General features: G+C 47.1%; 1 protein-coding gene across 9 annotated transcripts in view; it reads left to right on the top strand.

Annotated features, from left to right (window-relative positions):
• Window positions 1-13126, top strand: part of ATXN1 (ataxin 1) — a 223162-nt gene extending 210036 nt beyond the window's left edge. For all 9 annotated transcript variants that reach the window (XM_053993094.1, XM_053993256.1, XM_053992920.1 and 6 more), the window contains 2 exons: window positions 2426-4466; window positions 11921-13126. In XM_053993094.1, coding sequence (XP_053849069.1) covers window positions 2586-4466; window positions 11921-12451 — 2412 coding nt within the window. In that variant the 5' untranslated portion in view covers window positions 2426-2585 and the 3' untranslated portion in view covers window positions 12452-13126. The remainder of the gene's footprint in view (window positions 1-2425; window positions 4467-11920) is intronic.
• The last annotated feature ends 2131 nt before the right edge of the window (window positions 13127-15257 follow it).

Below are 15257 nucleotides of genomic sequence, written 5' to 3'. Positions count from 1 at the left end.
GCTCCCTGCTCTGTTGCAGGCAGAGAAGCCAGCCCTCTGCCTCTGCTCCCAGCTTTTCCCCGTGGGAGTGTATTTAAATTCTGGATTTGCAGCTCATGTTCCAGAAGAGATTGGAGAATGGTCCAAGCCCAGCACAAGCTCCCCGTGGCAAGGGGAGCAGGATAAGCACCCCATGCTGAGGATGCCCCCCCTGGGCAGCTGCCTGGGCCAGGATCTGCTAACTTACCTACCCAAGCCGACTGCCTGGGGCAGAAGGCTACAGAGAGCTAAAGTTAACCAAGGATGACTGCGCAAATGTGAGCTTGGCAGTTTTATTTTTAGTCAAACTTAAAAAGAAAAATCTGTAAGTCATGTGTAATATAATAATTTTAGCTGTTGCCAAGACACGCTGAGCAACTGTTAGGAGGAGGGGAAGGCCCGTGCTGATCTAGCAGGGGCCCTGTCTCCTGGCTGCCCTCGTCGCCGCAGTCACAGTGCCGAGGTGATGGTGCTGACAGACCAGGGCAGGTCAGGATAGTGCCTGGGCTGCTGCGCCCTGGGTGTCACCGGCCCTTGCACATCTGAAGCTGCCCTGAGTTCTTTCATCCTCCCTATCTCCTCAAAGCCAGGGAATCTACCCTGAAACAGTGCTTTACCTCCGTCCCCCAGCTCTAGCTGTTGGTGTTTCATTACTGTTTATCAATATTTAAAGAATGGAGTAATTAACTTAAGACTGATTGTATCAAACCATTAGAAGGTTTGGACTTTTCCTGCAGGCTTACAGCAGCTTGGAGGACCATAAACGTAAAGAGTGCTTTTAAAGATAGGTTTAATCTGAGTCTAGTGTGTCTTCAAAGTACTTCATACACATATAAACATCAGGCTTATTGTTCATTAGAAGTGAGGCAGCAGGGAAAGAAATCCCCCAAAGGAATATTACTTGCCATAAGATAAGTATCATTACTGCTGTGCAGCATTCCCTTTAAAGTGGGCTATATCCTATTTCCATCCTCTTTCACATCCACTCTCAATTCTTTCTCTCTGTTCTTCTTAAATGTAATGCATGCTTTTCTTGTTGAGCTGCCACTCATGCGAGGTATGCGGCTTCTCATCACCCATTCTTGAACAACTTTCACAACAGCCAGAAATGCAGATGACAGGTGGTGGATGGACAGTGGCTGAGGAAAAGTTTCACTCTTCATGAAGGTTGATTAGGCAAGGCAAGATTTCAGGAAGAGAGTAAATGTAAAACACATTACAGTTACAATATTTTCTTTGGCAGGTAATAGAAGAGTTAGGAAGACTTTGTTGACTTGGATGAAATGGGTGATGCAGAAAGCATCAACAGCAAAATCAGCCCAATATGAAACTGGAGTTTTTACAGTAATGGGGGCTCATGATTTGGATCAGGAAACTCAAACACACTTTTCTGAGCAGCTCTGGGCAGGTGTCCCCAAGGCTAAGGACACCTGAGTCAAACTCATGGACCTGTGGCCATGGCCGTGAGTGTGATACCAACAGCCTCTGTGGTGCAGCAGTGGCTACGAAAGAGTGGGGTTGGATCCTGCCAGAGATGGATATGGTGCCAGCACCTGGCTCTGGCTTACCTGCATGTGGCAGGGAGTTCCTCCCAGCAGAGTCCTGCCTGGACACCTGAATGTGAGGCATCAGTAGCAGAGGGAGTTCAAAGCACTGGGTCAAAAAAACCCCACCAGACATCAAAAACCTGGCTCAGATCCATCCCTGGCTCTGGGCTGCTGCTGTAAATAGTTCGCATGGCTGAGGTTCATTGCCAGACTGAGAGATGAAGCACACGTGTCCCTGTAATGAGCTGTGGTGTGGAGTGGGGACAGGAGGCAGCTGCTGCCTCCACAGCCCTGCGCGGTGTCACGTGAAGTCACCTGCCAGTGTCTCTGGGTTTCAGGGGTTTAGGAGTGGCACACCACCTTCTCTTTGCACCATTCACAGTGACTTGTTGCTAACAGTATTTTGTGTGTGCCTGTTCCTCAGGGCTCCCTTATGTGTTCCCATGTTTTTTTAGGGCACGTTAGGGTGAAGGCAGTCGTCCTTGCAGGGGAAGAAGAGGCTGGAAGAACAAAGCAGGCACCATAGAGATATGGAGTGTTTTCATAGAGGAAGGAGAATGAGCCTTGGGAAATAAATGACTGCTGCTAAATGTGCCAAGTTATGGCCAGGTTGTTTCTGATATGCCTAAATGTTTTAATGTTTTCCTGATGCATTAGCAGACATGCCCAGGATTTTTCTGCTGTTTACAGCATAGCTAGCTGTCAGCTGCTCCTCGACATGAAAGTGGCATTGCCTTTCCATTTTTTTTTTTCCAGAGGTCTTTTTCCTCTTTGCTGATTTAGGGTGTCTGCTTATTTGTTTTCATTTCTCATGGCTGACAATATGACTCCTGTCTCCCTTGCCCACCCTTTCGTTGCAGAATCCAGAGGAGCTGTCGGAGGATCGTGCTCACAGGGAGATGATTCCTCATGAAGTCACTGGATCCCCTGCAGAAATCAAATGTGACTTTCCGTTTATCAGACTGAAATCAGAGCCAGCCAGACAGTGAAGCAAGCACAGTGGAGGGGGGACGGCGAAAGATGAAATCCAACCAAGAGCGGAGCAATGAATGCCTGCCACCTAAGAAGCGAGAAATCCCTGCCACCAGCCTGCCTTCGGAGGTGAAGCCGGTCCTGCCAAATGAAAACCACCGTGCAGATAACCTGGCATGGCTCCCCAGCACACCCAGTGGCCAGGGCTGCCTGGGGGGCCGGCACCGGCCCGGGGGCACCTCCTCGGTGGAGGCAGGCTTGCAGCAGGGTTTGCACAAGTCACTGTCTGCAGGGATGGACTATTCCCCGCCGAGTGCGCCCAGGTCCCTTCCAGCCTCTACCACTCTTCCCACGGTGTACTCGCCCGCCCTCTCCCAGTCAGGGACCCCCGTTTCCCCCGTGCAGTACACTCACCTGCAGCACACCTTCCAGTTCGTCGGGCCCCAGTACAGTGGATCGTACACCGGATTCATCCCCTCACAGCTGATTTCCCCAACAGCCAACTCTGCGACCGGTGCCGTGGCAGCAGCCACAGCCGTTGCAACCACTCCATCCCAGCGCTCCCAGCTGGAGGCTTATTCCACTTTGCTGGCCAGCATGAGCGGCTTAAGCCAGCAGGGGCACAAAGTTGAGCCGCACCTGGTCAGGACGCCTGGACTGATCGCTGCTGGGTCTCCTCCACCCACCCAGCAGAACCAGTACGTCCACATTTCCAGCTCTTCCCAGAGCACTGTCAGAAATGTCTCTCCTCCAACCATCCCAGTCCCCCTGCACCCACATCAGACAGTGATCCCGCACACCCTCACCCTTGGCCCTTCCTCCCAAGTGGTGGTGCAGTACACTGACTCGGGGGGCCACTTTGTCACCAGGGATCCCCCCAAGAAACCCGAGAGCAGTCGGCTGCAGGCGATGCAGGCCAAGGAGGTACTGAATGGCGAGATAGAGAAGAGCCGGAGGTACGGCATTTCGCCTTCTGCCGACATGGGTCTAGTCAAAGCAGGCAATAAACCAGCTCCCCATCATTATGAGACCAGGCACGTGGTGGTCCACTCGAACCCTGCCGAGTACGGCGTGCGGGATTCCTCAGGTGTCCGAGCCTCTGTCATGGTGGTCCCCAACAGCAGCACGCCCACAGCAGACATGGAGGTGCAGCAGGCCGCCAACCGTGAGACCTCTCCTTCAGCCCTAAATGACAAGGGAAGTTTGCACTTAGGAAAGCCAACCCACCGGTCCTATGCCTTGTCTCCGCAGCAGGCTCTGGGCCATGAGGGGGTGAAGGCGGTAGCCACGCTGTCCCCTCACACCGTCATTCAGACCACCCACAGCGCCTCCGAGCAACTCCCTGTGGGGCTGCCGGCAACAGCTTTCTACACTGGGACCCAGCCGCCGGTGATCGGCTACCTGAGCGGCCAGCAGCAAGCCATCGGCTACCCCAGCAGCCTGCCGCAGCACCTGGTGATCCCGGGCACCCAGTCCCTGCTGATACCGGTCGGCAGCGCGGACGTCGAGCCGTCGGGAGTCACGCCTGCGATCGTCACGTCGTCTCCTCAGTTTGCAGCAGTGCCTCACACGTTCGTCACCACCGCCGTCCCTAAGAGCGAGAACTTCAGTGCAGAGCCCCTCACCACCCAGCCTGCCTACCAGGCCACCATGGTGCAGGCGCAGATCCACCTGCCTGTGGTGCAGTCCATTGCCTCCCCTGCTGCCGCGCCCCCCACGCTGCCCCCTTACTTCATGAAGGGGTCGATCATCCAGCTGGCCAACGGGGAGCTGAAGAAAGTAGAGGACTTGAAAACAGAAGACTTCATACAGAGCGCGGAAATTAGCAATGACCTGAAAATAGACTCCAGCACTGTGGAGAGGATCGAAGACAGCCATAGCCCAGGCATCGCCGTCATACAGTTTGCAGTGGGGGAGCATCGAGCGCAGGTAATGGCAATGCATGATGGGCTGGGGGGGTTAGACTGGGATGCATGCTCTGGCCCCCCAGGCCATATCACAGCCCATTTGCTTTAGATCCACTCGGGCTTGGTTCTTCATCCATCTGTGATTCAAGCTGTAGACCAGAAATCATCCCCCTCACTGTGGTGGGGGATCCATCAGGTCGCACTGGTGATAAATGTAGACTCTTGGATATCAAATGGGTCTCTTTTATAGCTGGAGAACTCACAGGAAGACTTACGTGATTTTCGTGGATTTTTATTAAAATACCAGATAATGTAAGGAGTATGAAAGGTTATATTTTTCATTTTGATAGATGATTTTTACTATTCACACCAGAAAGGTCGGGATAGAATCAGATCAAAACCTACCCTAAAGAGATAGGGCACAAGGCAGTGAATTTCCATGTCTTAAAAACTTGTAGCTGCCTGGGAATGGTTCTCATGCACATAAGTTACCGAAATGTACTACAGAGTTTTCCTGAGGCTTCAGTTGAAGGTGGTTTTAACATTGCATGGCTCATGTAAACTCTGTGGTCAAGTGAAATTTGGAAGGAAAAACCATCTAGGTCTCTGGGCAGGCTGCGCTTCTGACCTTTGTTTCTCTGTTTGCAAAGCAAGAAGAAAACCTATAACTTTCCAGAGGTGTTTTTAGGTTGAGAACGAGTGCATATTGATTTGAAAGTGTTATCCTGATGCTGTCCATTTTCTAAGCAATTTAGATTCTGTTGGTTGATGCTGAAAAGTTCAGATGTCCTGTGTAGTATTTGGCTTCCTAGAGGTACTCAGTTTAGATAATCCTGTTGCAAATCTTTTTGTTTTGGTGTGAGTGCTGTGAACTCTGCTATCTGCACCTCTGATGCTGCAGCCTCAGTGCTGGAGAAGCAGAATGAGAGAGAAGGAGAATGGACACAGGTAGTAACACACCTCAGGCTGATGGTTTGGAGGAGAAAAGCAAACAGTGATGGTACTGAGGAGCAGATCACACAGAAAACTTCTTACAGTCTCAGCAGCCTGTGCCCTGTCCTTCCCCAAGTGTACATACATGGTGAATCACTGCGTGTGCCATGTCCTCCTTCTCAAGTCAAACAGGCAGATTCCCTGTGTAGGTTTGTTCATGTATGTGCCTGCATCTGCACAGCTGATTGAAGTCAAGCCTCTGGTGCTTTCAGTATAGAGACTTGATTTTTCCCCTCTGCTTAACTGTATTTTGGTGCATCTCAGGCATCAAGGTTAGAGGAACTGTCCTTGGATCAGGACCAGTTACTATAATTTGCTGTGGGGTGCCTTGAATAATGAGATTTCAAAACTAGCAATCTCCACTCTGCAACTTTCATCTTGCTCACATTTCTCTGTCTGCAGCCAGGCCATCGGTGTCTGCACAGAAGAGGTACAAACGAGCAGGTAGCGTTTGTGTCGTGTCTCAATCACAGCCCTGTCAAGGCAGGCAATGGACTGCGGTCCTGGGAAGAGCTGCTCTTTTGCAGAGGGTGGAGTGCCATCCTCTGGCAGACAGGGAGCGAGTCCGAGGCTGTGCAAATCCAGAGCCTGGCACATGGGTCTCACCCAGCAAAGTGTCACCTTACAGAGAAGCCTATCGGGAGCAGGCTGACATCATTGCAGCCGAAATACTCCCCAGCTGTGTTTCCCACTGGGGATGCTTCCAGAATGGAGGGAGAGTCATGTAGAGATATGATTAGAAATGGGGGTTTAATTTAGGTTTCCTGCAGATTCCAGGACTTGGGTCTCTTCCCAGATCAGTGTCCCTGCATAGTAGGGACAACTGCTGGTTTTCCTTCGCCTTGATGGGGGGCGGGGGGGGAGAGAAAGAGAGAGAGAGAGAGAGAGAGTGCATTTCTGCATGCTTGAAGTCTGTATGACCTCACCCTTAGCCTGCCGTGGCGGTCTGGAAGTATTCAGCCTTATTTGCAGGTGTGCAGCAGTCATTACTCCTGAGAAAATTGCCTGTGTGAAGAAGCTTAGTCTTCTTACTGAAAGAGCAGTACTTGGTCGAGCTGCTCTGAGCACCGGCACTGTGGTGCTGCTGGGCTGAAATAGAGCCCTTGACTCTGGAGTGCAGGGGGATAGAGCTGCGTGTGTAGTGCAGCTCCACAAAGTATTTCATTACAATTGAGTTTCACTTGCATACATGCTTCTGAAAGGAGGGAGTTTTTCGAGTGGTATTACCAAGGGAGTGTTACTTGTAAAGACTAAGTGCCATGCAAAAATAGGGTTGTTATCATTAGCTTTGGCTCACTCACTTACTCCTCCCAGGGATCTCTGGGAAGTCATTATAATATTGATGAATCTGTATTTTCAAGCTCTGTGCAAACACTAGCTAATTTTCTCACCAGTTGAGGGACAGAGGTAGGAGGTTATTTTCAGCTGAGCATATACCACTGTAATGTAAACAGGGAGGCACCAGGCAGCTGCTCTTGTGTTGTGTCACTGCAAGCCCACAGCTGGCCCTCCCCAGCACAGCACTTAGGCAGAAAGGGATCATCTTCCCTCCTTTTCCAGTCCCCCAGTCACCTGGAAAATCCATCCCTCTTCCAGGTATAGAAACCTAGAGGAAAATCAACGCACCTGAAGGCCTTAATAACTGAAATAACTGACCTAACTGTCTTTACCCCTGAAAGGATGCTAGGTTTCCATTTCACAGCATCCAGCTCTGGATTAACAAGTCAAGTAAGTATCAAACGAGCCAGAACCCAAAGTCCAGCTGCTAGTCCTCTGCATTCAAGGTGCATTCATATAGACCCATGGATCTACATGTTTTTTGAATTCCTCATATTATTTTTGTAATAAGCATTTCATCATTATTACCTGTCCATCCTTTTGCTGCCAGGAGAACACAGAAGACAATAATTCACTTCCCTTGATGTTAAGGTCAAAGCACATAGGCTATGCAAAACAAGTTCTCTGAAATGCTACACTTCAGTTTCTAATAATTTCTGAAGTATAGATTAAATGGAAAACATGAGCATACAGTTCTTAATTTTCCTTAAAAAAAAAAAAAAACTACAACAAAACAAAACTGGAATCATAAGCACTAGAGATGGGAAAGTCCCAATCGAGCATGCAGTTAGTAGCCCTAACTAGTTTAGTTTAGTGCATATGATTTTAGACCATCATCTAGTTCAGTTTTCCCCTTACATCTTTCAATGCACACACAAATGGTCTTTGCCACAAATGGCACTTTTTCTTTGAGCTCCTCTTTTCATTATCTTTGACACCGTCACAGACACAGAAAGAGATGTTGACTCAGTTCACTGCTGCAGATGGAGATCTCTCCCAGCCTTCCCCTTATGCGATCTCTGGTCACAGGACAGTAAGATCTCTGGTCACAGGACAGTAAGTCCTTTTGTCTCCAAGTGATGGGTGGCTGTGGTCTGTCCTCATGTTAGTGAGTTCTGGGAGTGCAGCAGATGACACAGCTCATGTGATAAAGGCAGCAGCCTGTGGTCTGCTGGACGAGAGGCGGCTTCTCTTGAGAAATTACAGGATTGCGTGACTGCAGAGAGCAGCAGCCCCTGACGTTCCAGCCCTGCCTGCCTTTGCTGTAGTAACAGTGGACTGAATTGGGGTAGATGCAGCCCTGGGTGAGTGCTCAGTCAGAGCATGTTCTGGAGAATGGTTCCGTGGCCCAAGGTGCTGCCTACAGCCCCAGAAATCTCTTACAGGAAATCCACTCTTGTGAAGGCATCAGAGTGCAGGGGGAACATTACAAGTTCTGAAGTTTCTGAATAGGGAAGGTTGTGTACCTGGCACTGCAGAGGCTTCTCTCTGTGAGAAGGAGAGCTTCTCTTCTGTGAATCCGCCCAGTTGTTTTTTGGGCCCAAGGAGCCTTTCAGCACCCAAAGCAAGGCCTTCAGTGGAGAGCTCTGCTGCTTAATTGCACATTGTTTCCAGAACTGCTTCCTTCTCTTTGTTTCCAACCTGCCACTCCTAGTTTCATCACATTTTAATAATCTTATGGAGAAAAACACTTAATTGGAAAATGTATGTTTACATTTATTATAATACTGTTCACATGAACCACTTTCATTGGCACCTTTTGCTTTCGTGCTTGTTATTTTGGTTGCAGCAGTGAGGCCCAAGACTAAAGTTGTGTTTCTAAATGAAGGGAAGGGTGTTTCCTGGGCATCAGATCTTCCAGCCCCTGGTATCTGTATTCCAGCTCCAGCTGGGATTTCTAAAGCTTGTCTTGCCTACTGAGTTTGGATGAGAAATAAAAATTACAAAGGGTTATAGAAAGTTTCAGTTTTCAGTGGCTGCACTGAAGAGTTTTGGCTGCTTTCACTAGTCAGTGTTAACAAATAGAAATATAAATGTAGCTTGCAATAGAGCCTCAGTATGCTTTGAGAGGAGCCAACATGTTTGTTTCTTACTTTATCCTTTTACTAGTAGGTAGAAAAGTTCTAAATTTCCTTCTCTCCTATAATAATTGTGGCAAAATACTAGGGGGTCAGGGGGAAGCTTTTAAAATAAGGGGGTTTGTGTTTTAATGCAGTGATCAGAAAAAATGTTGTGGGGATGCTTTTACTGAACTTTCACATTTCAAAGGTCTTAAACTTGTTTTTAGAGTATGGTTGCCTCAAATCCCTCCTTAGCTGAATCCAGAAGCAGAGAGCTAAAACAGGGCTTGATAATCCATGAGGGAATTAATTTCAAATCAAAAGTGGTACATGCACAGTGTGACCAGATCATGAGGATTCTAGCATTCCACCATCTTGGGTGTTGTTCATGATCACCACCACCAATTCGGGCAAGTGTTTCAGTGATCAACCCTTCAGGCAAATGTTTGGGATACTACATTTAAAAAAAAAAAGCATAATGTGTGGTGGAAGTGTGTTGACATCAAGAGGAACTTGTGTGTTGGTGGAGATGATGCACATAACCAAGTATGATTCCCACAGATACAAATAGCTTTTGACAAGGATGGAAAAGTAGAAAAGGACAGGGAAAAAAATGCAGCAGGCAAGCAGGAAGAAAGAAAGAGGTGAGAAAAAGCAATATAAAGGAGAAGGCTGTGTCCACCAGATGATGCATGCCTGGAGACAGCCTACAGTTCTTGTGCAGACAGCAGTTTCCATGTAAGTCCATGGGAGATGCTGGATACTCAGTACTTCTCCTGATTAGACTCCAGTTAAATTGAGATGCATATGTATGGAATAGGATCCCAAGCTCTGGGCAAATATTTCTGCAAATCCTGGTGCTGGAGTGTTTCTATCTAGTGACATGAAGGGATGGGGCTTTCATGGTTACCTCACCCCACTTTCTCCATAGTTCGAGCTTAAACCAAGGCTCAAGTCAGGTCCCTTTCCACTGTTGCAGTGTGTGTAGTTTGACTGTTGGCAAATAGTTCTGATTGGAAAAGGTTTAAGATGACGAAAATTGATGTAGTGTCTTACACCTCTAAATTGGTCCTTTTGAAATTCCTTGTACAGTGGCTTACTGTGTTGGGCAGGTGGAGTGGCAGGATAATGGATGCAGTGTTATCCGCTGGCCTAGTTGCAGAAGTGCATAGCATATATTTATAGACTCAATTAGTTTTTTTCCAACAGAAGGGTTGAATTTTTTCAACCCTTCCATAAACAGGAGTTGGCTGCTAGTGCATGGCATGCACGTAGTCAGAGGCACTGTCAACATCCAGTGGGAATCATTGGTTTCCTGGTTCTGGAGCATCTCTCTCTGACCTGTCAGACATTCCTGAGCAAGTCTTCTTGCCCAGAAGGGCTGTGGAGCTGGTGGGGTGTGAGAGGCACTACCAGGAGCCCTGCTTGCAGGAAGGGCAGCTGTGGGGGTGGCATTGCTAGCAGAGAAGGGGTAGGGCTGCTGGGGGCAGTGCTTCCATAGAGTCCAGCCTCTTCTGTGAGACAGACCGTGCAACTTCATCCCAAGGTTCACACTTAACATTACGAACATATGTGTTGGAACACTGGAGTGCAGTGTGCATCTCAAACTGCTTCTGTGTCGAAATGCATTTTTAATGGTGCAAAGCCATGCTGGGTGTGAGAGCGTTACTCATTCCCAGAGGTGAGAGGTGGTTTCACAAGCCTGCTGTGATGTTCTTAAGTGGTCCTGGAGAGGGGAAGACTCTCCAGGCAGCTGTTATAGTCTATGCCTGCTGAATGGCTCAGAAATGAGGCGAGCATGTGTATTCAGCTGATCTCCTGCCCTTTTGCCCCTACCAAATAAGGGATACACCATCAGAGTGGGATCCTGCCCCCATGCCTGAGAAGAGCTCCAGAGGACATGAGGACCATGGGAGCAGAGCAGTGGGTATCCATCTTCAGCACAAGCCAGCCTCTTAGAGTGACAGACCTCACTGGTGTGACATGCAGCAGTTAAAAACACGTGCCAAGTTCTAAAGAAGTATTAGTCAGAATTTCCTGCTCTCTTTGTAGTGTTACTGGGGGGGGGGGGGTGTCAGCCCCATGGGTTGAGAATCACATGAGTCCACATCAAGTGTTTGAGCCTGCAGTGAGTGCTGGACTGCTACCATGTGCAAAGATAAGTGGGAATTTTTATCATGTTTTTATTAGGTGTTTTTTTATCATGTTGGGACTTCAAGGCCCAGCATTTGCAAGGTCAAGGAGCAGGGGGAACCTGCTGTTGGTCTGTTCTGGCCATGGCAACTCCCCACAAGATGGTTAGGTAGGATTCCTAACCAGATGTATCTTTAAAGTGGGGTGAAGCAGAGGGAAAGGGGACATGGTACAGAAAAGGAGACACAGTTCAGGAACCACAGGAAGAAGAGGAGGGACAGCCACCTCCCTGAGGAATTGCAGGAGGTAAACTGTGCAGGAGAGTGGAAGACCAGGTGTGAGAAGAAACTGGACTGATAATGGACTGCTGGGTGAAGGCAGGCTCTCACTTGCTGCTCTTAATGGCTACAACTCTGTATGTGCTCGTGGCCTTCCCCTGGCAATCAGAGTACCTTCACCCTTTCATGCTGCTAGTGAGTGCTTGTTCGGACAGAGGCCAGGATGACATTCCTGTGATCATTTAGGAAATCCTATGTCAGAACTGAGAGCTTCTCTTGAGCCATCCTCTGGTTGGAAAGAGTCTTAAGATTTGAATTACAGGTTCTAGGTGCCACAAGGGGATGGTAGGAAACAGTTGGCCAGACACTGAAGCTGTTCTAACTCTTACACCTGTCTGAGTGACTGGATAAAGGTAAAGCTTGATTCCTGCTGAAGTTTGTGCTATGAAATACTGAGCACAGAGAAAGTATTAAGAGCTGGGTGACAAGGGCTGGTGTAAAGTCTGGTGACCAATATTCTGATTTTGCAGAAACTGAACATTGCCTTTGCAATTCCAGCTTTATCCCTCTCCCCTGTGGCAAGCACTGCACATGTGTGAGGGCTCATGGAGTGATCTCATGCTCTCCCCTCTCTCTCCCTCTGTCTCCCTATGTTGTCCTGTCTCTTTCTGCAGGTCAGCGTGGAAGTCTTGGTAGAATACCCTTTTTTTGTATTTGGACAAGGCTGGTCATCCTGCTGCCCTGAAAGAACCAACCAGCTCTTTGATTTGCCATGCTCCAAACTCTCAGTGGGGGACGTCTGCATATCGCTCACACTCAAGAACCTGAAGAACGGCTCTATTAAAAAGGGCCAGCCCATGGACTCAGCTAGCATCTTGCTGAAGCATTCAAAGAATGACAGTCTAGCTGGAAGTAGACACAGGTATGCAGAGCAGGAAAATGGGATTAATCAGGGAAGCGCACAGATGTTAGCTGAGAATGGTGAACTGAAGTTTCCGGACAAAATAGGATTGCCTGCAGCACCTTTGCTCACCAAAACAGAACCCAGCAAGCCCCCAGCAACAAGGAAGAGGAGGTGGTCAGCCCCCGAAACACGAAAACTAGAGAAATCAGAAGAGGAGCCACCTTTGACTCTTCCCAAGCCTTCTTTTATTCCTCAGGAGGTTAAGATTTGCATTGAAGGTCGATCCAATGTAGGAAAGTAAAAGTTGTTTGGGGAAAGGAAATTAGGCTATCCCTTGTCATTTTTATCCAGATTACTGTACTGTAGACTAAATAACCCAGTATTTACATGTTATCATCTTATTTTAGGTTTATGTTATAACCTTGTTGTTATAGTTGCAGCTGGTATTATGCAGGAGACTGGTGCATATGTTTTTCCACAAGTGTTTGTCAGTGACTAGGTTTATTGAGAGCTACAGAAGGGGCAGTATCTGCTTCACACACCCTTAGTGGAAATGAATGTGTTGTCATGGCTCCTGTTTTCTAACACCTCGTGTAGGACAGGGTCCAGCTGTGATTTTGTTTCCTTTTCGTCGCTGTTTTTTTTTTGTGTTTGTTTTGTTGTTCTGGTTCCTGTTCTAGTTTTTTTGGGGGAAGGTGAGGAGAAGGGAACTGTAGCAGAGGTGTATGTCAAACATGGGGTGCATGTGTGTGTGTGTGTGTGTGGATGTGTGCCAGCCCCCAGGGTGGGACGGCTGCTCTCTGGCGGGCTGGTAAATTAGGCTTCCTCACCCCAGGTGGATGCTGAGGACACAGCCCTTTGGTGTGTTACTGAAAAGGATCAGACAGTCTCTGATGTTTTCAACAACAAGCCAACTCTTACTCAAGGCTCTGCTATATATATATATATATATATATATATATATATATATATATATATATATATATATATTTGTGTGTGTGTATATGTATATATATATTTTTCCCCCATGGGGTCTGACTGCACTGATTTTTATTCCTAAAGCAAACTGCCACACCACATTTCCTTTCTGCTTGCTAGTGCAGTTCCATTGCCTGGAGTCAGCGATGGCGAGGCTGTACGGACCCTCGCGCCGGTTGCCCTGCAGGGTTTCCCTTGAGGGCCGGGGGGGTGGGTGTGTGCGTGTGGCGTGGGTGTGTGTGGGTGTGCAAGGAGGCCTCTGGCTCTGCGGATGTGCCTGGCTCAGGCTCACTCCTATTTCTGTGCAGTGTTAGACAAATCGACCGGGTTACGCCATTGACATTTGCTTCCACAAGGTAGACGCAGACTGCCCCTTTGAGATCACAGGCATCCATCGTTTGCAGTTAGGTTGCAAATCTTTGTCTTTAACTCTAGTACTGGTTTTAGTTCATGGTTATGGACAACTGGTGCCACTTTTTTCAAATTGCGGTGTGTGACACAGGAATCCGCTGTTGAAGATGAACCTAGAATGTCTTTAAGCACTTAAAATGCTGTTCACACTTTATTGCTGAGCATCCTGGTCTAACACTCAGTACGTACTGTATATCACTTTAACCTGCTCGGAAAGCAACAACAACAAACAAACAAATCTCTTCAACACTGTAACTACATGCAACTATGTAAAGTTTTCTCACAGGCAAGATGCTGAAAGTTTTAATGTGGTTTCAAAGGGATGAATGTGAATTATTGAACTAGTATGTGACAGTCATTGTCCACAAAGGACTACTTAATAGGAGGCACTTTTTAAACTTTAATGCTTGAGAAAGAGTTAAAGGCATATGCGAGCTGACATAATAAAAAAAAAATAAGAGAAAGTAAAAAGGAAAGAGGAAAAATCATTGTCCAGTGTTTTTGAAAAAGATGGACTTTAAAGAATCTTGCAATTTGCACATCTTGAGTTTATCATTTGTGTGGTATTCCTGCAGTTTTTACCTAATAATGTTGTGGGGTGGGGGGGTCTGAAAGAGCATAAACAAATGTAGCAATTACTCACTAACCTGCCTACGCTCTAGGCCATTTCATAGGGTTACGTTCCTTTCAGAGTTCATTTTCGGTCTTTCTACCTTATCAGCCACACAGAACCAGGTCCTACCAGGACACCTCTGAGAATTTTTCTTCAGACTTGCTGAGAGAGTTTTCCAGAAAAAAAAACCCACATTTCTATAAGTAACCAAGGTGTTTGTTTGTTTTGAAAACAAACCTATTGTTATTTTATTTTTATTGTTATTATTATTATTTGTTATTTTAATTGCATCGTTTTCCATTGGAAAGGCGACATTTCAGGAGTTTGGTACAAACCAAGTAGGAGCAGGGGGGATTCACGTGTTCAGTCTTTTCTTTCCCCAGGTAGGGCCGGATCCTCTGAGGTGCTGTGCACCCAACCTCCTGCACAAGCCTCGGGGAGGTGCCAGTGGAATTTCAGTGGGATTGCACTCAGGCCCTCTGTGAGCACACATTCGTGTCGTCATTTTTGGTTGGCGAGTTCACATCCTTCAGGTAGTTTTGAAAAAGCTGTTCTCATAGGGAGAACAGGAAATCAAAATCTGTCCTTAGAAACACAGTAACTTAAAGTGAACAAATTTATTTAAAGTCTTGTTTTCCCTCTCCCCTGAAATACAGTGCTTTTCTTTGAGAGAAGAAATGTTAACCCCAAACCCCATCTTTGACTCTTGTTACTTGTTACTTGAAATTTAGCTCACACCAGACGTAATTGTTTTTATACCATATTCTGGGGTGCACCAAAAAGTTGAAATATGTTTAAAATAGCTTGAAACTTTTTTTGAATTTCCTTGAATTTTATTAACCTCTCGGCGGGCTACCAAATAGCTGAGTGGGTTTCTTCTCACAATCACACAGCTTAGTTAGTGCTTATTTGTTAATATTTCTGCTCAGAGAAGTTGCTTAATCTTCCATATACTCTGCTCAGGGCACTTGCAATTTATTGTTTCGTTTTGTTTCCTGGGGTTTTTTTAAGCTTTGATGGTAAAGGAATAGAAAGAATTACAGATTTTAGTTCACAGTCTTACCACTATTTCTGTACTTCATGTGTATTTAGAAAAGAAGAAATC

Source organism: Vidua macroura, chromosome 1 (assembly GCF_024509145.1).
Source record: "Vidua macroura isolate BioBank_ID:100142 chromosome 1, ASM2450914v1, whole genome shotgun sequence".
Classification (NCBI taxonomy): Eukaryota; Metazoa; Chordata; class Aves; order Passeriformes; family Viduidae; genus Vidua; species Vidua macroura.
This window is presented reverse-complemented; position numbering and strand designations above follow the sequence as displayed.